Source organism: Drosophila miranda, chromosome XR, assembly GCF_003369915.1.
Source record: "Drosophila miranda strain MSH22 chromosome XR, D.miranda_PacBio2.1, whole genome shotgun sequence".
NCBI classification, from domain to species: Eukaryota; Metazoa; Arthropoda; class Insecta; order Diptera; family Drosophilidae; genus Drosophila; species Drosophila miranda.
In genome coordinates this window covers 4,322,759-4,346,244 of record NC_046674.1, presented here as the reverse complement: position 1 = coordinate 4,346,244, position 23,486 = coordinate 4,322,759, and the positions used below count along the sequence as shown (strand labels likewise).

The following is a 23,486-nucleotide window of genomic DNA, read 5'->3' as shown; positions in this document are numbered from 1 at the left end:
TGCGGAAAATCAGTCAGGCCCTCCCTAGGGGGGTGGGGACTCGTTGTAGGAAAAACTGGCCCTATCGAATTCACGTCGCGTGGGTTTATTGAACTTCCTCACCAAAAAAAAAAAAAAAAAATATAACAGAAAGAGAAAAAGAAATGCTGTCGAGTGCATTGAAATTGTATGCCATGTGTGGAAATTGATTTGATCTATGGGTTATTTCTATGAATGGGGCATGGCATGTGGAAATATGCGATGAATCGAAAGGAAGGAGAGCCAAGTGGGGTCTGACGACCCTTCGAATTCGATTCCACTTATTTCTGGGCAGTTTATTGACATTTTTATTCAGGCATATCGCAACAACAACCAAAAATTCTGTCCGTAAATGTTGATTCGGTTAGTTCTATGAGGAAAAAGCGAAGAAATGTGATGACCAATTGATCTTTGAGCAAAAGAAGAAGCTATATTTTGTAAAAGCCATGACTATCTGGCAACTCTTTAACATCCATTGATCTGGCAACTTCAAAACGGGATGCCACTCAGTGTTTTTTCAGGCAAAACGATGTACATTTTGTATATCTTATATCCATTGATATGCCAACTCTATTTATTACGTTTTCCCCAAGAACTTCCTCTTTGAAACGTGTCCCACAAAGACCTTCCCCAGAGCCAAGGCATGCCCCACCTTTAAGCCATTTACAACACATTCAATCACACCACACAACACACACCTCTCCCTCCTTTTCGACTACATTGTATGGGCACTATGCCGCCTTATAATCGAACACTTAAAAACAGCAAGAGGTCCAGAGAGAGAGAGAGAGGGAGCGAGAGACACAGCAGATACTGCGACTGGAATAAACGACTTTTTGATATACGACAATGAACAATGCAATTTTATTGCCGCTTAACTTCATTAACACACACCATCCGCTCTCTGCGCCCCCACCAGCCATCAGCCACCAGCCACCACGATTATAAGCGGATCTTTGAAGATTGTGTTTGTGATATAGCCGCCAAGAAAGGAGTATGGTGTATGGTGTATGGTGTATGGTGCATGGGATGGGTCCGGGTTAAGTGATTCATTTAGCGGCAATCACAAAATGCACTTTACACCAAAAGATAGAGAGAGAGAGAGAAGGAGTGGGCAGTGGGCAGTTTGCAGTGTGCTAAGCGATGCTCATGATTTATTATAGAGAGCGAAACCTTTAGACAACATTTGCCAGCCGGCAGCTTTGTCTCATTAGCGTCTCGCGCTGCACTCGTCTCTGGACGTTAAGTGGTGCCAAATAGTAGACCAAGATGCCACTTATATGTATATTGGCTCCCCTCACTTCTGTATCGGTATCTTTTGCTATATCTGTATCTTCCTAGAAAGGCCTCCTATGAAAAGCCCGCGTGTATCTGAGTCCTTAGAACCTGCTGCGATATCTTTATTTCCTTCAAATTCTTGGTGTATCTTTAACTCTGAAAAGCCTTCCTTTATCTCCATTTCTTGTATATATAGCTCTTGAAATCTCACCGGTATCTGTATCTCTCCCGTTAGCCCCCTCCTGTATCTGTATCTCTCTTGGAGCACCCCTCTTGTATCTGTAGCTGTATCTTTCTTGAAACCTCTATCTCTCTCCACCTTTCACGCCTTGGCTGACAAGTTTCCAATTGCATTTTGCCGGCCAACTGAAACTATTTTCGTGCTCTGCTTGGCAGCAACAAAAGCGGGGCCTAACAGATGCTCAGATACATTTACAAACTACAGATGGCGTTGCCGAGATGCAGATACATTAACGGCCCACTCAAATTACGCTGTCACATGCGCGAAAAACGAATGAAAAACGAAAAATGGCCAAGGCAGCATAATAGAAATGTTTACCAGCACTTTGTGTGTGTGTGGATACATTTGTATCTTGTATCTGTACGCCCAGCATTTCCGTTTGGGGCACATTTCCGGCAACGGGCCCTTTCTGCGCATGCGTGCGGCGCGCTGTTGAATTATATTTGCTTTTAGGAAATGTATCCGCATATCTTATAGATACACTTCACTTGTCTTTCGTTCTTTGGTGGGTGCTCTTCATTTTATTTATGACTTTTACGCGTGTGGAATTTTTAGCCATCAAATTTTGCATTTTACGATCGTAAATATCTCTCCCTCGCACTCTCGCACTCTCCTGCTTCCCATTCAGGGCTCGTATTTATCCCCCATAAAATGCTTTTTATGTGATCTTTTTATGCATAAAATTAGCTCTCGAATGAAGCCATTTATTGGTTATTTGTTTCCGTTCTGCAAAAGGGTTTCTGTTTCTGGCAGGGATCTCCTCCCATGATTCGCCGCTTCGTTTATTAAGTTTCTCCTCCAAAATTGAACATAATTCATAGATCGATTAGCCTTTTATTCTGTCTGTCCCCTGCCCTCCCCTTCCCTGACACGAAGAACCCCAAAAAGTGGCCCCTCATTAGTGCCCCTTCTGTTGGACCCTTCCGCTGTCCAAAGAGGGTTTCGATACGATTCTCGAAATGCCAACCATTTCCTGTCATTGAAAGCGCACGCTGCGCCACGGATGGCCAACACACGAGAGTATCTTTCGCGCTTCTCTTGGACAAGACGTTGTTGTGATTTCAATTATTAACGCTTCCTGGTGGGGATCATTAGGCCAGACTCCAGGGACTCCAGAGAGACAGGAAACTGCCTTCCCATTATCATTATACTCATACTTATACTTATTATTATTACAATTTTAATTGTTTTAAATGACGTTTTTTTGTTTCTTGTTCTCTTCTTGCTTTTCGGTAACGCCCTTAGATATGCAACAATTTTGGCATTCGATGTGAAAGTTGAACGCGAAGCCCATGAAATGGCCGAATCGCTGGGCGTGAAAATATTCCAAGCGGACATTATCTATCATCTGTTCGATAAATTCACCGCCTACCGTGATAAACTGAAGAAAAAGAAACGCGAGGAGTTTCGTTCCATTGCCGTCTTCCCATGCAAGCTAAGGGTAAGTGGACCGATCGAGAGAGATCTCCAGAGGAAGGTACTACTCCCGATGTCATTATGGGTATTATTATTTTAATGTGGGCTTTTCCCCCCTTTGGCCCTGCCCCCATCCGCACCTCGCGCACACCGCGCACAGGTGTAAAATGCAATCGAAGCGACTTGGACTTGGGGTATCTCCAGCTGTGACCTAATGATGCTTCAGGCCAACAGAATGAGAACACAGCCAAGAGAGAAGCGAACCACTCAACAAGCGATTAAAGCCTTAGTCGATCCACAACCAGTGCCCAGAGCCCAGAGCCCAGAGCCCAGAGTCAGACGCCTGCATCTCTCACGTCCACACTTCCTGCTCAAATAATGCTTTTTAACAGCGTATTTGATTTATAGGCAATCATTAGATTATGGTCGTATGCAAGATCCCCACACACACACACACACACACACGCAGACACACATCCAGATGGGGCTCTGGCTCCCACTGTGCTGGTAATTGGACACAGAGCGAACACACAGCTGTTCCCCCACAATATCCCACTAGAACGATGGTAGATATAGGAGGAGCCTATGCACCCAGCCTCTAGACAAGCCGAGGCATCGTCTCCCAGAGACCCAGAGACTTCTTCTTGTTTTTGTAATAACAATGACGTTGTTTTAGTTTGAGTTATTAACTCGCCTTCAGTCTTAAGGAGCTGGCCAGCCACCAGTCAGTGCATGGTGGAATGGGTCTGTCTGTCCGTCTGTTCGTCTGTCTGATTGCTGGAGAGAAAACGTGTTCTTTGGGCCACTTTTTCTAGTCCACTGTGGCTCTGTTTCGATACCATTTTCTATGTCGGCTGTAGCGCTGCTGTTTCTACTGCTGCTGCAGGCGGCATCCCATTTGAGGCCTTCTTCTCCCAACAGTTGACGCAACGGAAATTAAGTTGTTCTTCGGCGGTTTTCTTGTACGCTGGTTTTCCTCTGGGTTCAGCCACAACGAAGCTACAAAGCGCTACAAAAATGAGTCTCAACTAGAAAAGGAAACTTGAAGATTCTTTGAAGAAAGAGTCGTAGGCTAAAAGTATTCCCAAATGATTTCCCTAGAGATGCTTCAGAAAAACAATCCATAAAACGAGATACTTTAGAAAAAGATGCCCAAAAGATTCGATCTCACAAATGCCTTACGCACTTCTCACACGCACCTCTCATGATTTTCTTTGATCGCTAAGAAGTTTTCGCACAAAAAGTAGCTGCAGGATCTTCGTAGAACTTTTGAAGCCCTAATTTGTATTCCTTAATCCATTAAAAATAGTAGTTTTCTTAGTTCTTCCTGAAAAAATCGCTGAAAGTTTTCCCATAATAAAGAACTTTACCGAAAAATAAACAAACCATACAAACTGTAGGGTGCTCTTAGATCTGATAGATCTTCTGAAGAATGGCATCAAATTGTTATGCTATCCTATCGACAGAGCCAGTGCTGGCCATCGCATCGCCTTAGCCACCATAATTATTAGACATTATTTAAAAAGTAGTTAAGAGCCGGCCGCCCATCGTTATAGATCGTAGCCGCTTATTAGTTGTGCCTAGGCCTAAGAAATGATCCGGTATCTTTCAGTCATTGATCTAATTCTCTCTCTCTCTGTTCGCATCTTTTAGATACTGCCACAATTCATATTCAACAGCCGGGATCCCATTGTGATGGGCGTTATGGTGGAGAATGGCATTGTCAAAGTGGGAACACCGATTTGTGTGCCCAGCAAGGAGGTAAGTGACTGATAGTCCCTAGCGCATGTCTAGCGCACAATCTATAACTATATTGGCACAGCACACAAAAGGTTCCATTGTGATTGGAACTGGGATTGGGATTGGGAGATTGGAGATCATCAATGTAGATCTCTCGCGCCATCAGCGCACAATGAAAGTCCTTTGTGTGTGTGTGGGTCCGGAGAGGCCTCTGAAAATCGTGTCAAGTACTCGTACCACTCGTCCGTCGTCCGTCGTCCGTCGTCCGCCGTACGGCTGTTTGTTTGGCTTTGCTACCTTTTGCGTGGCAAGCCTTTCATTGTTGACACAGGTGTTGTTGTGTCTCCGACCCGACCGATCCGATCCGTGGTGTTCCGTGATGCAATTGTTGTGTGGCACATAATTATTAGCTCATCGCCGATACGAAATTGCGACGCAAAATTCATTCGTTTTGAAATTCTTTCATAATTAAAGCAAAACGTCTTGAAGCTCCAATTATTGTCCCGGGGATGGTGGTGGGGGGGGGGATGGACAACGAAGACGACACTCATTTCAATTTATGCGCTGACATGTCCTGTTTCCCGTCAACGACAACTGTTTCCTCTCGAAAGACAACAACAAACCATCGATGATGGCTACTTCTTTTGCCGCTTCGATCTGCGAAGCTAAAGGGTTTCTTCTCTCCTGTGCTTGACTTTCGACTTGAAAGCACCAGAAGGAGAAGGAGACTCGGAGGAGGAGTAGGATCGAGTGGTGGAGCCAGCCGGCTGGCAGGCATCGCATCGCATCGCATGGCATGGCATGGCATGGCATTCATTGGCAATTATAACATCCTCAATTATCCACAGAGAGCAGAGCAGAGAAGAGCTCTGCTAAGCTGTGCGCTTCCCGTCATTCATCGTCATTCTTTTTAACGTTCTCCTTTACTCCTTCTTCTCTCCACCTCTCTACCTCTACCTCTACCTCTATCTTTCTTTCCTTCTTTCTTTTTTTTGCTGCTGTTGTTGTTGCGCTTCTTACTTTTTCTGCAAAGTTTTAAAACAGATTTTGTTCTTTTTTTTTTGTTAGTAGATTGCCCTATCTTTTGTGGGCATAGGTTTTTCCTAGACGATTATATATTTTATGATGATATTTGCTTTGGGATTTTTTCTTTGTGGTTTTTCAAGTTTTTGTTTGGGAAAAGTTTGGTATAAATGGGATTCTCCATACATGTATCTAATCTATTTTTGTTGAAAATATATCTCTAGGAATTATTATGAGTACCAATGAAATACCCATTGACGATTTTATAGTACTTTAATCTATTTTTTTCTGGTTCTTCAAAAGTCAAAACTTTCCTTGGAAAAACATAAGATTACTATTGGCAAGAAAGAGTCGGAAATACTTGGATAGACCATAGATTTTGCGAGAGTCTTTGTTTTAAATGAAATTTGATTTTAATCTGTGCAGCTTTCAAAGTATCTTTGAGAACACAAAAGATCCAAACATGATATTTCTATAGGAAAAAGAGAGTCGAACATCTAGCTGAAGCATTTTATGATGCAGACCGGCCGAGGGGCACAGCCGCATGACGCCCAACACGAGTAACCGCATCGATCGCAAACATTTAGAGGCTGTAATAACTGGCCCTTCCAAAAGGGTACTCCAATCCATCTTTCATTGCATTTCTTTAGGGTATTTTAGAAGTCACCAAAAATCAAGTGTGTTCTGCTGCCTCCCTGGTCGCCTGGTGCCCTGGCTGCCGCCTTGATCCAATTCTACTTTAGATCTGCACGTTATTTTCTGCCCCAAAGAATGCTGGGCTTTGTCGCTTTTGTGCCCCTGCCACATGCCTCATGCCCAATGCCTCCTGCTTGGCTTTTTTTTTTTTGTTGCCTTTGCCTTTGCCTTTTGCCATTTCCGTTGACTTTCAGGGGGAGCTCGTCGAATCGTCCAAGAGGATGGTCCCCGGGATGTGGATGGGACTGGTACTGGGACCCCCATCTCTCTCTCTCTCTCTTTCTCTCTGTCGCTCTGTCTCAGCGACAACTTCCTTTCGTATCTTTTGATGGCAACGGCTGCTGTTGCTGTTGCGGCGGCTGCGCATGCGTGCCACAGAAGACCCTGCCTGCCAGATGGTCGGTCTCTGGTCTCTGGTCTCTGGTCTCCGGTCTCTCCCGGCCCTTGCCTGGCCGGGCCCGTTGATTACATTTATTAATTATATAATTAAATCTGTAATAGCAGGGCCAATGCGGCTGCTGCTCCTTCCCCTATGCTGATCTGATCACTTGGGTCTCTGTCTTTTGTTTCTCTGCGTCTCGCGTGTAATTGTTTTGCTGTGTGTCCGGGGCCCGAAACATCCGTTCTCACACGCATTTTTGGACAACGACAACGACAGCCATCAAACCACTTCCACTTCCCGTTTTGGGGTTTGTCATTACACTTTCACGACAAAAAGAGGTTCAAACAGGTGGAGTCGTCCACTAGCCGCAGCAACCCTTAACCTCCCTGAGCCTGAGCCTCCCCTGGGGGCACTGAAAGTGTCACAATTTGGTAACCAGATACGAGAGTCTGAGTGCATTTTATGGGGGTTAATCACAGGTTGAGGGTTGAATGGACGGACGGCTAGCCACACGGGTTCATTGATTGGCAGGGGTGATTGAGGTGAGCTAAGGTGATTGATCCAGAGGGCACTTCGTCACGGAAGTTCTTTTGCAGATATCAGCAGCTCAAACTTCACCTCCGACCGAGGGGCGCAAGTGCATTCCGCGCGAGATATCAGAGGCTCAATTTCTTTAGATAATCAGATCGAGATTTTCTATCTTGTAGATCTTTTACTCATCTTTTGATTCCCGATTCTCCATCTCTAACAATGGACTGTCATCTACCAGAAGATATTTCCAAAGATCTCAGGTTTTATACCAAGATCAGTCCCTAGATCACTTCTCAAGCCTTCAAAATATTTAGAGCCTTCAACAGTTGTCTTCAATCTGGTGTCTGTCTCCCGCAAAAGATTGATCTTTGGGTCTCAGATCACTTCCTCTTTAATCCCAAACAAAATTTCAATTAAATTTCGCTCTTGCCAGGGAATTGTTGGGATCATCCTACTACCTTTAGCCATATGGCCATAGCCTTGGGGGTCATTGCAGCTAATTAAGCAGCGATCTTCTGTTCTCTGTTTTTTTTATCCCACACTCTCATCAGATCCGCCTCAGAAGGAGGGGCTCGTACTACATCAAAGAGTTTCACTTTATCGAGGCACAATCTAAGCCACAAGAGCACACGCCCCACTCTCGCACTCTTCGCATTCATTCGCATTCGCATGGGATACGATACGATCCGAACTGATCCGATCCGAAGCGATCCTCCATTCAAATCTCCCACTGACATCAGGCGGAATACATTTATTTTTCGTTGGTTTTTGCTTTTTTTTTCCCCGGTTTCTGAGGGGCCTGTGCACTTAAAAACAGCAAAACAGCAAACGGAAGTTGGAGGCGTTACCCAGCGCCAAATCCAAATCCGTCCAGATCCGTCCGTCCGTCCGTCTGTCCGTCTGTCAGTCAGTCAGTCACTTAACATATGGACGATGTGTCTACGAGGGCAATTTATATCTACTCCACAGAAAGATACTCCTACAGACGCGGAGAGGCGCAGCTACAGGGGAGGGGTATATAGGGGGATCTATGGCTAAAGACGGTCTTTAAAACCGAGTCTGTGGCCTGGCGAATTGGTTGGCAGATCACTTGCAGATCGTCTTGCATATGTTGTATATAGATATTACTTGCAGCAGGCCTGGCCTGCTTGCCCCCCCCCCCCCCCCCCCCCCCCCCCCCCCCCCCCCCCCCCCCCCCCCCCCCCCCCCCAAAACCGCAAGACACAAACCAGAAATCTGCTGGCAAGATACAGGGAGACAGAGACAGAGAGAGGAGGGAGAGAGAGTGAAGAGGCACAGGCGATCGATATCTTTTAATATTTTCATTCATGCCTCAAGTGTTTGCTGTAGCGGAAATGAAAGCTCATTCAGTGTTGCTGCTGATGTTGCTGCTGGTTTTTTGTTAATTAAATGCCTCTGGGGTTTTCGATTTACTTGAATATACTACACGACTACCAATATATGTATATTTATATATATATATATATATATGTATAAAGAGGTAGCCGTTTGCCTTCGATCGGGGACTGCATGTTGATCTTGGGCTAATTTATGGGCTGCTGCTGCTGCTGCTGTTGGGAGACTTAAGTAGGTAAGGGATTCGCTCTCTTCTCTCCTTCTCCCAACTCTCATCATATATGTATGCCTCTTCATTATATCTCTGGGATGTGTGTGTGTGCCATGGCATTTATGTATAAGATTTAAGTATTATTTTCTTTGGGTGTTGCCTCCAATTGTTAAGCCTCTTCATGGCTTATGACTTCCGTTGTCGCCTCGAAATGGGACTGGGAATGGGAATGGGTATGCCCGGTGCCTATTTTGAATGATTCTCTCGAGTGACGTTGTGATCAACGTCTTAACGGGGGCTTAGGCATTGTCTATGGCGGGGAAAAGGAAAGAAATTTAATTGTATCTGTGAATGGGCTTCTAGTAGACATTATTCGAACATAATCTTTAGATATTATGCTTTAAACTGTATAAGCGATCTGTGCTTGGCCTTTCTTTTACTAAAATATAATCCTAAACTTCTATATTCATCCTCGTTATTTTTCGATAAAATATATCTTAAAGCTAATCCCCGATTGGTCTCAAAGCAAGCCCTGTATTACAGAAGAACTTCTGCTCAAAATTATCAAATAATTGGTGATATATAATCTCTTTATCCGCTTTACACTTTTCGAACGTTTTTTTCGAGCCACAATACGCGATATCTGGGTACCCGTAGGTAGTGAATTTATTCTTCTCTATGTATCTCTAGATGGATGGATCTCCTTCATATTTCCAGCCCATAGACTCTCAAAAGAGTATCTATTTATCTCTTCAGAGATCCCCTTCCATACCATTATCTCTCCACAGAGTATCTGTCTATGTACCTCTTCATAGATCTCCTTCCTACAGAGAACATCTCTCGGTCTCTACTTCACTTGACACTTTCTCATGTGTATGCCTCCTACCACGTTTTGGATCGACAACTGCGTCATCTTTTCTGTGACATGAATTGAAATCCGTTTTACGGCTGTACGTGTGCCACAAAGGAACACTTTAAACAATGCCACAACAAGGGGCAAGCGGCAAGCGGCAATAATGATGATGCGGATGATGTAGATGATGGAGCGATAGAAACAGCGCTAAGAACCGGAACAAGTAATTAAATTACAAAAGAAGTTGCAGCTGAAAGAGAGGCACAGAACAGCAGAGCAGAGCACCGCCTGCGGAAGCGGATTGAGCAGCAGCTGGTCTGGCAGTGCCCCGCAGCGACAGCAGAACGGAAGCAGAGCGGAAGTGAATGCTTCCGCACGTAGAGAATGAATGGAAAAAAGGGGCGGGGGAAGCAGCTGGAGCTGGAGATGGCGAGAGAGCGTGGAGTACTCCTGGCAGAAGTGTGCTGCAGCGGGGAGGGGCACGCTGTATCCTTAAAGAGTGCATCCGGAAGTGCAGGAAGTCGAGGAAATGGCAGGAGCAGGGCCATGGGTCGGGGGCAGGGGGAAGTGGTATGCAACAACCCCTAAAACCCGATAAGGCAGGTGGTGCTCTGCGCTTTGTACGTGCAGGAAATTCTACTTATGAATGAAATGGGATTTTTTTATGAATGAACAGAACACAGATACAGCAAAAGCAGCAGCAGAACCGGCATATTCATCTACGAGATACATTTGTATCTTATTATGATAAGCAGGCAACGGAGGAGAGCATTTCACAATAGAAACAGAACATGTGGGCGCACTCTGCCATGGCAAATGGGGTATCTCTATCGCATCTCCACTGTATCTCAATGGGCATATTGTGTCTGTGTGCGTTTCTATCAGATACAGATACAATTAAGAGCTTTTAATATAAAATAGAGCAAACAGACCATAACAAAAAACCCAGAGACACAAAAATGAGATACAAAAAGGCGATTAATGAATGAAAAAGTAGAAACACAAATATAACTTTTCTATAGATACATTTTCAAAAAGAGGGAGAGAGAGAGGAAAGCTGCAGATGAATTATAATTATATTTTTAGACTGTATTTGATTGGTTTTGTTATCCCATTAAAATCTGTGTACATTCATCTCTCAAAACTCAACCAATCTGTGTTTTTGTTAACACTCTTTAAGCCCTGTTTTAAGCAACGATTTCCAGGGTGAAATCCATCCCATTCTGAACGTTTTTCCACATAACTGTAAGTGCCTGGCCATGTATCTACGTGTCCCACACATGGAAAAGTATCTGTCTATCCGCATAGAGGTGTATCCGTGTGTCTGTGCGCCTAGCTTTCGTTTCATTCATAAAAATGCTTATTTCCTGTTGTACCGTACACGTCCAGAGCGTCGTGTTTCGTCGTGGTCGTGGTCGTCGTCGTCGTCGTTGTCGTCGTCGTCGCTGGCGCTGTCGTTGTCTATGGGGTTTGCACAGTCATAAAAATACCCTATAGTTACTCTGTCCTCTATAGATACAAACCTAAACACGCACACATATGGAGAGAGTCATTCAGGCAAACGATAAGATAATAAAATCCGCTTAGATACGCGCTAATATTTCTTCTTTTTTCTTTTTGCGTGCCGCGTCTTGCTGCCTTCCCGCTGTAGATGTAGCTGTATCTGTTACTCTATATTTGTATCTGTATCTGTTACTCTCTGTGTATCCGTATCTATGAGTGCTTTATATATTTATTTTACTATGAAAATAAACAGCGCAGCGGCCAGGCACCACCAGAAACAGCAACAGCAACAATGGCTCTGCGATTACAAATGGCAATTGCAATAAAAGCAGCAGCAACAACAAAAGAAATTAGCGTAATTAGCAAATTACTCGACGACTGTTTTTTTTTTCCCCCCCCCCGCTCTCTTTGTTGGTCTCTCTGTGTCTTTGGCTTTTTGATATACTCTTTAAAGTGGGTATTGTGGACTTTGAGGTGCATTTTGAAAGGTAGAAAGTTAAGAGGTTTCCCAGAAGATTCGGTTTCCATTCAGATAAACTTTTGGTAGATAAAGAATCATTCACAAATCTTGTATTTGGTTGAAAGCAGCCCGAAACGGACTTCAAAAGATCTGTATCATATAGTTTTTAAAGTAAAATTGGTCTTACTTCAGGTTTCTGTGAGAAAAATGAATTCATTTCTAAAGATAATCAAAGGAAATCTTCTGGTATTTGATATGTTTCCACATATCTTACGGAAGATAGTCGGAAGACTATAGCATATATATTTTATGGAAAATTTGGGAGATAAACTCATTGATTTTCAAACAATCGAAGCACAAACTTTGCAAATTTTAGTTTAAAATATTTCTACATATATTTGAATACATCCAACGACTCAACTTCTGTTCCAAGAACTTCATTATAGCAAAACAAACAGTTCTATAAGTGTATCTAAAGTTGCGGCTCAACTCAAACTCAACCTTTCTATCTTGCCTTGTCTTTGGATTTTTTTTTTTTTTTTTGTGTTTATTTTGCCATTTGCCTTTTGTTTTTGTATCTTGGAAATTGACGTCGTCGTTGTGGGTTTTATTTTGCTTGGTCGGTCAGTTGGTCGCCTTCGTCACATTTCAGTTCAGTTCAGTTTTTCTTGGGCCGGAAATGCTGAATTTGCACACAAAAACCCGACAGGGGGGGGGTTCAAATGGCATTAAAAATGTTCTTATTTCCCCTCCGCTGCCTTCTGCCTTCTGGCAATCATTCTTCTTCTTCTGGCTGGTGTTTTCTCCCATTTACACGCGCACCCCAAAAATAAATAATACTTAATTGACGCTTGTTTAATCGTGGGGAGCCCTGGTCTGAGCCATACAATTTTTCTCCACCGCTGCGACTACGATATGGAACACCTACGCGAAAATTCTACAACTAAATGGAACGGCACGAAAAACGGTTGAGAGTCCAATTGTCTGTTGAGATTCATTTGAGGTTGTTTGAGTGCCATGTCTTGGGGTCTAAGTCAGCTAAATGCTGAAGAGATTAAGTGGTTGGTAAAGTAATAGGTAGGAAAAACATATACCTACAGCTGTTACTGGTAAAAAGAAACCTTTTCTTATAAGTTATAGACGAGAAAACCATCTTTCTGCACTGCAAATGCAACCGACCGAAGGGCACTGCCGCATGACACGGGGGAAACAGAAAACGATCTCCCGAAAAACACTATTCCCCAAAAATCTTGCCATTTCGAACACCTGTTTTCAATTAAATTGCCTCCCACTTTAGATAAACCTCTTCCTGTTCGAATCTATGTATGTTTTGTTTTTGTATAGATGTTCTTTTTATTGGGTAGTGGGAAAAACCGCTCCACTCGAACAATCGTTGAATGCGATTTTATTGCCTCTTACCTGACAAGAGGCGTGACAAGAACTTTTGTGAGCAGAGAGCCAGAGAGCCGACAAGGCAACAAAAATAAGAAAATACATATTAATACCAGCCATTAAAGACAGGCATTGAACTTGATACGCATTCAGATGATAACTCTAGCCAGCCCACTACTCATTCACACATACACTCACCACTCACCACTCACCACTCACCGCTCACCCTGTCATTCATACACTCACTCTTGTGACTTTCGGTGCGCATTCACTTCCGCTCGAGCAGAGTCCACAGAGCGCTCTCGATTGCATTTTAGTGTGGCCTTCGTTTGGCCCATTCGGGGTCTTGTTATCGCATTGGCGAGCGATTGTTTTTGCCCTCTTATCGATGACTCTGATCGGTCTCTCGCATGTGTGCGTGTGCGTGTGTGTGTGTGTGTTTCATTCATTTCACATTCATTCAGGGCTGGGCTGGGCTGGGCTGGTCGGCGGCATAATTGATTGTTTTGCACTTGGATTAATTTGTATCAGTGGGCCTTCAATGTGTTCCCCCCTCGTTCTCATTATTCGCATTATTGATACGAGTATTACTGATTAATAAACAAAGCACAGCTGTGCGACGAGGTATCGATCAAGTATTTCCGATGTCCGATAAGAAAACTCAAACAATAATCAATGAATTTTAATATTCGACACTTCTCGAGTGTACTCCCTCGAATAATCATTTTCCTAATCGAATGGAAAGATTTCCCTATGTCTGGAGTAGGTCTTTAACACCTTGGCTGGCAACAGACAACAAACAAAAACCGACACCCACATTTGAGTTTTGGTTTACTTGAATTTTGATGTTCATGATGACGATGATGATGTTTGCCCACAAACTTCCTGTGAGTGAAAGATTTTCTTTTTGGGATTTCCAGTCTTCATCTCATCTTGGTCTCTTGGTCTCTTCGCCTCCTACGAGTGTCGATTGTGGGCGTTGTGGGCGTCACTGCTGCATTCACCGCTTGAGATGCTAATGAGCATGACTAGACACATGGCCTCATGCCTCTGTTGGCGGTTGGCGGTTGGCGGTTGTCGGTTGGCCGTTGCCTGATGCCTGATGCCTTCTGATGCTGCGATGATGATGGCTAGGGGAAATGAGTGTCTGTCTTGCTTTGGCTTCGCTCTTGACTTGACTTGGCTCATTTGATAGGTGTTGTTGGCATTGTTATTGCTGTTGAAAGCCTCGCCAGTGGATGCTGTGTTGCGGTTTCTGTTGGGCGTTGCATGACTTGAAATAAGCTGGAGTTTTGTGCAGGTCGCTGGAGGTGCTGAAAGCAGTTAGGGATGGGTGAAATGCATACAAAATATAACAAATACTGAGAGAATAATCTCTGTACATTCAAATTTGTTTTTTTCATGTATTTTAAAGTTTTTAAACCCTTTGCAACACTGTTGGCAACTTGAATAAATGTACAACATTGTCTCACTTTATTCTGTATATTTCAAACCAAAATGTGGGTTTTTTGTGTTGTTTCTTCAGGATACAAAATAAGTAATGAAGGTGTATTGCAATAAAGACACCCTGTAACCTTAGTCATGACGCTTTCCAACACTATTAGCATAGAAAATAATTGAGCAATGCTGAAAAGACAATTTCTTAACACTAAGATAGATCTTCTTTAACTTCCAGATAGCCCAAGTGTTGGAAAGATCACTTGCAGCATCAAGATACGCTTTTTCCAACACTAGCCCAGAGTATCATCATTCACAATCTCTTGACTCTCTCTCTCCCACTCTTCTTCTCCAAACCCTAACCCCCATCCGTCTGTCGTTTCCTCCTCTTTAATGTTTGTGGGCAGCAGCAGCAGCCTCTGTGGCTCTCTAACGATGAGTGGGGTTATCTGCCGCTCTGCTGCTCTGGGCTCTGATCGTGATCATGTTCATAATGATGATGTTCCTCAAATGTGGGGGCTCCCTCATACCTCCCTCCCCCTCTCACTTGGTGGCTAAACACTCGAATCAGCGACAAGTTCTTTCCGCTGGCTCTCTCTCTTGAAAACCATGACGTAGGCATGTTTGCCTGCAACAGCATGCCTCTAAAACCCGTCAAGAACCCAAAGACTGGAAGCCCAAAAGATTGAAAGAAATTGATGTTGTTGTTGATGTTGATAGAGAGGCTACTGTTTTTTGAAGGAGCCCACAATGGAGCAGAAGGCTGGCATTGTCCAGCAGCTTTTACTGATGACGTTGTCAAACGCTGTACTCTTTCAGGGATTCCGTATGCACATAAAGCTTGTATTTCTGGGTTAATTATCTCATTTAATTTAGTATTTCCTGCGAATGAATTGTGTCACCAAAACGATGTTTACTTTCCAAATAAAATATCACACAATCTACATATTTCTACTCGTATTGTTTGGCTCTATCTAACATTTCACAAGCACCCCAATCACTTTTTTTTTTTTGAACATTTTTCCAATTCGGTTTTAGTTGTTTTTGTTGCTGCCGCTGCTAATGTTTTCGGTTCATTCATGGCTCTTTTTTTTTGGTTTGTTTTTCAAAAATAGACGACATCCGGTCTGCATGAAAAATATAAATCATATTTTTAGATAAACGCCAATACACAGACACCAACAGACGGTCGTCTGTGCAGCGGCTCTGTCGGCCAGAAAAAATATCAACGAAAAAAACAAAAAAAAAAAAGAAACCGAATGTAAAATGTTGTTTTCATAGTCAACTTGTTGTTTGGGTCTGTGGTGGGGGCCTCACGAGACGACCGACCCGTCCGACCCGACCCGCCCCGGCAACGTCATCGTCATCGAATTTTTCGTTTCGATGCCCCAATAAAGAATTTTTGTTTGCAACGAATTTTACGGGGCTCAGAATGGAGAGAGGATAATTTATTAAATGGCAAAATAAGTTAAACAAAATGGGCTGAAAGGTGTACAGAGATTGTATCTTTAGCTGTAGATAGCCACAGATGTGTACTCGCATGTATCTAAGAGGGATTCTTCAAGTGATCTTTGAGATAGATCTCAGATCATAAAATATAGTGAGTTCTCTTCTAAAAGTTCTTTGTATTTTTGATGATGATGAAACACTAGAATCTAAAGATATAAACAGATATATTACACATTAATGCACAATTGATCTTTGAAATCCCTTCTATTCCCAATGATCTTTAAACTGAAGATCTATCAATGATTTGTGATCACTGGTGCAGAGTTTGTGCGGGCCTGACAGGTCTTTGTGTGATTCTAGAGCTCTACAAATGAAGACCCTCTATAATATTTGATAGTTCTTGTAGTAAGGAACACATATCTAAGTTCCAATGAAGATCTTCAAATCTATAAAAGATTTCCATGTGCATAAGGTTCAAATCTTTATTCTAAGGATCTTTTACATTCCCAGCCGATCTCTACACGTTTTCTGCGATCTTTGTGTTCTAAAGATCTTTAAAAATTCTCACTGAAATACGAGTATCTATTTGAATGAAAACATACCACACAAAGGATCTCCTCTGCTGACTTCTCGTTTGGTTAGTAGAATGTCTGCCAAATATTCGTTTTATTTCATTCATGAATGTATGAATGAATGATTCATAGTTTTTTTTATGCCACTTGCATCAACAGAGCCATCAATTTTATCCTCTCATCATATAGAACAAATTTAGTATTCTCCTCGTCCTACAGCCTCCTCATCTCCCTAACCCCCCCCCCCCTCCCCTCACCCGCCACGGCTGTCTGTCTACTCCTCCTCCTGTGGCACTCCTCGTTCTTTCTCCTGCTCATCCTCCCTCCTGTTCTATCATTTATATCATAAATATTGCCCCCCACTGGCGTATATGATTTCGTTGCTCTCATAAAAGACGAAAATTGCCAGAGCTACTCACAGCACAGCACATCACAGCAGCAGCGGCAGCGGCGCAATGTTGAAAGAAAAAATTGTGTGGAAATGGAAATAAATTAACACATTTAATGAAAATTTTTGTCGAAGAACATTCGAAAGGAGAAGGAGAAAGCAGGAGAGAGGAAGAGGCGGCAGGCACCAGGCGGCAGGCAGCAGAAGGCAGTCGTTGTCGAAAGAGGAAGACGGTCGTCGAACGGGGCGTATGAGTAATCAACGACAGGAAATGGTGACAAATGCGCCCCCACCCTATGCCTATGGCCCCCCTTCCCCCCACTCTCCATTCTGAGAGTGTGTATGTGTGAGTGTGTAAATGTGTTGTAGCTATTTGCACCGATAGCAACAGGCCAAAAAAAAATTTAAAAAAAAAATATTAAGATGGGAAAACTAGCTTTAAAGAACCGAAGATTTTGATACCCTGGAATATCAACGATTGCTATGGCTATTTGGCTATAGAAAGGCTTTCATTCCATTAACTTTATAAATAAAAAAGTTTTTCTGCCAAAAGACCATAGAAAATATCAAAATTGTCTATTGTTTTAACCGATTTCTATATGAATATCTATAGAAGCACAAAGAAAATAGAAAAGATTCAAATGTATCTGCAATTCAACGTTTTCTTGGAAGTATAACCATTTCTCTTACAAAAACTTGTTAATCGAGTCGTTTTTTCTATGAAATTAGAAGATTTAGTAATCAGATGTTGATTAAGACTTTAATTTCCAACGTTTGCGGATATTATCTTTAGAAGTTTCACGATATATTGATCGGATCTTGCCTTTTTTTCTAAAGATAATGGATCCATATATAGTGTCTTTTCCTTCTCGCAATGCATAATACCCTCTCTCTGTTGAAGGGCATCAAAATTTCAATAATTTATTTGGTTTGAATGAAATACGAACGCGCGGCAACAGCAACAGCGACGTGGCCGCCATTGGGGCGCCCACAGGAAACGCTCAGGCGGCAGCGGCGTTGGCAACAGTTTCCTGTGCGGCGGCAGCTCTTGTTGCTGTTGCTGTTGCTGTTGCCGTTGAGTGCAAACGGGTTACGACAACAAACATGTTACAATTTGGTTCAATGACTTTGTTAGGCCATCGAGATAGGAGCCCCCCGAATGCACAGAGAGAAAACAGGGAGGCGATCCAACGCCAAAAGTGGAGAACTATTAAAGAACAGATGGGAAATGTAGAAGAACTAGGAAAAACCTTTAAGAAATACTTTCGGAGGCAAATCTATGGATCCTATACCAATTTCAAGTTTTAGTTCTCACGATCCTAATGATTTTTGGTATTTAGGCAGAAAATAGCCTTCCTCAAAAGCCTACAAAATATGAGCGTATGAAATGTAGAACTTACAATATAAAACATCATAGTTTTCTCCCAGTGCACAAGTGGAGTCGGCTCTTGGGTGTTATCTAAACCCCACCCCACGAAAAAAGAGACTTCCCAGAGCAGAGAACTATCCCACCCACCCACAACTGGAGATGGGAAGGGGGATGGGGTCTGTTTATCTGTTGTGGTATTGAGGAAGTGCCTGCCTGGCGTGGCCTGGCCCGGCCTGGCCACACATGAAACTTGGGCCAGATGTGGGCTGATAAGACACTCCCCAGTTGCCCATCCCCCAGACCCTATTCTACTTTTTTTTTTTTGTTTTCTTTTTTTGGCAAATGCTTAACGTGAAGCTATTTTATGGCTGGGAGGGCATACCAAATGAGCTGGCGAACGCGACTTATCAGCGATTCAATGAATGACATGCGGAAGTCCCCGCCACCGCCTTAACCTTCAACGCCCCCTAGCCAACCCGCCCCTCTTTCATTTAGCAAGGAAACACTTTCACAATTTCTCTTTCTCTCTTTTGTTTGCAGTTTGTGGACATCGGCATCGTGACTTCCATTGAATCGAATCACAAGAACATTGATTCCGCACGAAAGGGTCAAGAGATCTGCATCAAGATCGAGCCCATACCCGGCGAATCGCCCAAGATGTTTGGCCGACACTTTGAGGCCGAGGACATGCTCGTGAGCAAGGTAAGTCGATCGGTTCTGAGGGGATTGAAGTGCTTGAGGGCCACTTGAGGATCCCTGATCTCTTCTTCTGCGCAGCAATAAATTTAATTTCGATTGAACATTCAGGAGCGGAAAAGTCTACTTGGAACTTGAGATACGATTGGAGTGCATTTGTCGGGAAGTTCCTCCTAATAACAATAATATCACTTGATAAATCAGAATGGCACGTGGAAGATAGTAGGAATATCGATGTATCGAATGATACGTGTGGGCTTATTAGCGGTCTCTTTAGACTCCCGAATGAACAAGAATAGATGTAGAGAATGAGAGTGCAGGAACTAGAAACCGCCCTTTCGAAAGCCCACTAATACCCAACGTCACTGTCAATCGCTAAACCATTTAAACTCCTGTACTAATACACCAATCAAATCAAATCAGCAAACACTGTTTAACCTTTAAACCGAGTGGGTTATTTCCCGTCAGCAAACCCATTATTATGTCACTTGTCGTCCCATCACTTAAGTTCTCTCTAACTCTCCCACTCTGTCGCTGGCCCACGAAAGGCAATCAGATCGGGAAAGTGCCAAAGTTGTCAGCGGCCAGGCCAGGTGCACATTATATCCACCGCCTAGACAGTAAGCCCCACCTTCGGAGGGCACTTAAACTTTGGCGCCTTATCGAATTACATGGCCAAATTGTGTTAAGTGGCAGCAACAGCCAAGAGCAGTGGCACTGGCTAGAGGAGGAGAAGGTATAGGTAGATAATAGCAGGTTGTGGTGCTACGGGATGACGACTTAACTGTGGGCTTGGGGTTTGGAAGGGGCTGGGGCTGGGACTTAAGTGGTGCCCAGGTCTATGGAGAACTTCCTTTCATTCCAATCATTTGATTAGCAATTACTTACGCAGTCCCAACGACTGCCACTGACGTCAGTGGCAATGAATCGATGGCAAAACTTAATTTTTCAATCCACTTGCTCCTTATCAGTGACGTCAGTGTGCAGAGCGGAGACCACCTCTCTCTGCTCCCCTAATTGTTCATTGAGTTTCTCTTTAATTTTGATTCAATTAATGGCTGCTGCTGCTGAGTGGATGTTTTTAGGCCTCTGCCAAATTGAATAATAAACCTAGAGCAGGCGGAAGGCAGTGTCACATCAAAGCCTATCTATCTATCGAGTGGGTGGGTGGCAGAGCCTCGATTTTCCATCTCTATTTATAGACCTCCATGTCCATGAGCTTCCAGCCATGAAAGGGTATTATGTCATGGCTGACCTAATGATATCTATGTACACTTATGTGGCCACCCTTTGACCCGGTCTCTGATGCACTGACGTCACGTTTCACCTTCCACGGCAATGCACTTGCAATGACACCGTGGCGGCGGCGGCAACGGCGACGGCCGCGTTCATTGACATCTCGCTGGCATGGCTGTTAACCCAGTTTCTCTCTCTCTCACTCTCTCACTCTCTCGACCCAGTTGTGTGCTGTCGGGTTCTCGGTGCATGGCTTTTTTTCGGGCTTTAATTTGCTCTTTTTATCCACTCAATGAGATGGCGATGACGCATTTGTCGACCCAAAAATAGAGTACAGAGTAGAACCATCACAGAATGTCAGTCAGTGTGAGGTCAACTATGGTTTCAGCCTTGTTGGGCTCTAATCCCAAAATTGGACAAGGCCTTTTCGTTGTGTAGGGCTGCTAAAAATAGACACAATTAGGGTTGAATAATTGGATTAGTATGGATTAGTGTTACCTGATGGGTTTTGTGGTGCAAAAGTTAATTAAATGCAAATTGCAAATCGAGCTGCAGAAAATTGCATTTCAGGTTTGTGGAATTAGTGATAGATTGAGTGGGATAATTTGGGAGTACCTACCATAAATATACATACATATATCTACTTATAGTCAGCCTTTTTTGTCTTTTAACAACCTCTGGCATGCCATATCCTTTCAATCTGCAAACAAAAGACTACTTTCGTATGCACAAGCCATAAATGGCCGAACAGACGGAGTCTCTTCCCCGGGAGACTTATCGTTTAGAGAAATCTTTTGTGCGAAACCCTAGGCCATAAATGTATACATATGTACATATAGTAAAGACCATTGATCGGTCATCGGTTGGGGCCTTAATTAATATGCGATGCGCCAAAAAAAAAAAAACAGACAATAAAAACCAATAATTAAACGGAAAGAATAAATGTAGAAGACACAGACAGAGCAGTGCCTTTTATCAAGGGCCTGTAATCAGCACGAAAATAAAAACTATTCATAAAGTCTCGGGGAGTAGTCGTAGCGTAGTCTCCTCCATAAACGTGAACACACATTAAATGAAAAAAAAAAACGCATTAAAAAGCAGCGCCATAAAAAATGGCGACACTAAAAAAAAGCTGCGTTCGATAAAGCGTTGTTGCTGGGGCATTAAAAAATAAAGCTGATTCGGATACAAAAAGCAACGAAAAACAAAAAAAAAAAATATTGTTTAAAAATGATTTTTAATTGTTATGCGCCATATGTCGGGGGAGAGGGCCCCCGGGAGACCCGACCCCCGTCCGACACGTGCCGCCCCGTTGCTTGATTGATGGAGCAGGCCGCATCCTGGCAGTCCCCCACTCCACGGATCGATCTCTCTCGCTGTCTGGCTTGGCTGTCTCGCTGTCTCGCTGTGGGAGTTATGACAATTGGCACGTTCCAATTAAACATTCATTTTCGGAATTTATAATGATGAAATTAAATGATTTATGTGTAGCGCAGTGTGCCATTAATATGCATTTATATATAATGTACTTAGTGTATGGATTTCCATTTGATTTTCCCCCTCTCTTCATTGCAGATCTCCCGCCAGAGCATCGATGCCTGCAAGGATTACTTCCGCGACGACCTGATCAAGGCCGATTGGGCCTTGATGGTGGAACTGAAAAAACTCTTTGAGATTTTATAAATATGTAAATGAAATATTTGCCAAAATTACTAGCAACAAAACATAACGTACAACACGAGAAGATTGCAATATACTATTACTATTCAAAAAAAAAAAAAAAAAAATAACAACAAATCTACAGACTGTGCGCTTGCGGTGTTTCCTGCAGAGGATTTTTTTTAAGCTTAGTTTTTCCTCCTCATTTTTTTTATTTAATTTACAGAAGTAGTCTCTCCTCCCACATCGTCGTCGTCGTGGTCGTCGCTTACAAATTGTGTTAATGGTTTTAAATCAAATTTTTGTGAAACGCTTTTTACAACAGAAAAATACATATTTTGCCAGCGATTTTTTTGTTAAAGCCTCCTAGAAATAAAAGCATATAAAAAAAAGACGTTGTACTCGAAAAACTAAAACAACAACAAACAAACAAAAAGTTGAATGTTAACTGTGTCACTGGTGACGTCACAGCGTTTTGGAACGCTTGACGTGTGGGGCGGGGTCCGGTCCCGGGTTCGGGGTTTAGCCTCCATTTAGGATATTGACCCACTTGGCATGCGCAAAGAACTGTAACAGTAGCAGCAGCAGCCGTAGCCGTAGCTGCCCTTTTTCATTCATAGCCACGACACCGCAGTGGTTTCTGCCGCCGCCGCCGCCGCCTCCTTCCACTGATGACGCTGCTGGTGCTGCTGCTGTTGCTGCTTCTGGGGCTAGCTGTGTCATTGAACGCGACAAGGATGCCGATGAATGGGGAGCCTGTCGTCCGTCGCGACCGCCTGGCAACGGGCCGCTGCTGCTGCTGCTGCTGCTCCTGCAGCCAAAAAACTAGGTCAGACCCAAAAGTTCGTTCAACCTGCGCCTGTGTCGCAGCATCGGTATGCGCCACATACAGAATGCATAGCCATGTCCCAGAGCCGTTTTTGTGAATGACGCAAATGCTGCCTGCAAGAGTCCTTCAAATGTGCTGCTGCGTTGTCCTGAATGAGCTCAAGTGTGCCCGGGTCCGGGTATTTGTCCTCGAGGTAATGTTTCGTGAAGTGCAATCATTAAATAGGATGCTTGAACCAGATATTCCCAAAAGAAAACAATTACAGCGGGCAGGGCTGCAGACGCAGCTTCTTGATCGTGATAGCTATCGATTGGCAAGGTAAACAGCATATCGGTGCGTGAAAATAACAATTAACGATCAGTTTGAAAGAATTCCACTATATGATCCAGTAAAATAAGCTTGAAATTACACAACAATCAAGGTGGCAAGGCAGCAGATAAGATCCTGAGATCTTTAACTATCGACAGCAGCATATCGATAGGTGAAAATAATGCTGAAAGGTAAGTTCAATAAGAAAATAGCAACAAGATATTGCAGTTTAAAATAAATCACTATAATCAAATCAAATTTAACTGATCAGCAAGATTATTTAACATAGAAATCAACACCTGCAGCGTATCGATATCTCCAGCCCTGCCACGTTCAAGGCTCAGTAATGATCGGAATGTCGGTTCAAAGAAGAAAGCAATTGGAAAAGTGCAATAAAAGTTAAAGCGCGTAATAACAAGTGCAGTAATATGATATTGTGCAA

General features: G+C 43.3%; 1 protein-coding gene across 1 annotated transcript in view; it reads left to right on the top strand.

Annotated features, from left to right (window-relative positions):
• LOC108152649 (eukaryotic translation initiation factor 5B) overlaps nucleotides 1-22,254 on the top strand; it is a 35,981-nt gene extending 13,727 nt beyond the window's left edge. The window contains exons 6-9 of the mRNA XM_017282140.2: nucleotides 2,783-2,978; nucleotides 4,607-4,714; nucleotides 18,856-19,017; nucleotides 21,823-22,254. Of these exons, the coding sequence (XP_017137629.1) occupies nucleotides 2,783-2,978; nucleotides 4,607-4,714; nucleotides 18,856-19,017; nucleotides 21,823-21,930 (574 nt within the window). The 3' untranslated portion in view covers nucleotides 21,931-22,254. The remainder of the gene's footprint in view (nucleotides 1-2,782; nucleotides 2,979-4,606; nucleotides 4,715-18,855; nucleotides 19,018-21,822) is intronic.
• Nucleotides 22,255-23,486: the final 1,232 nt, after the last annotated feature.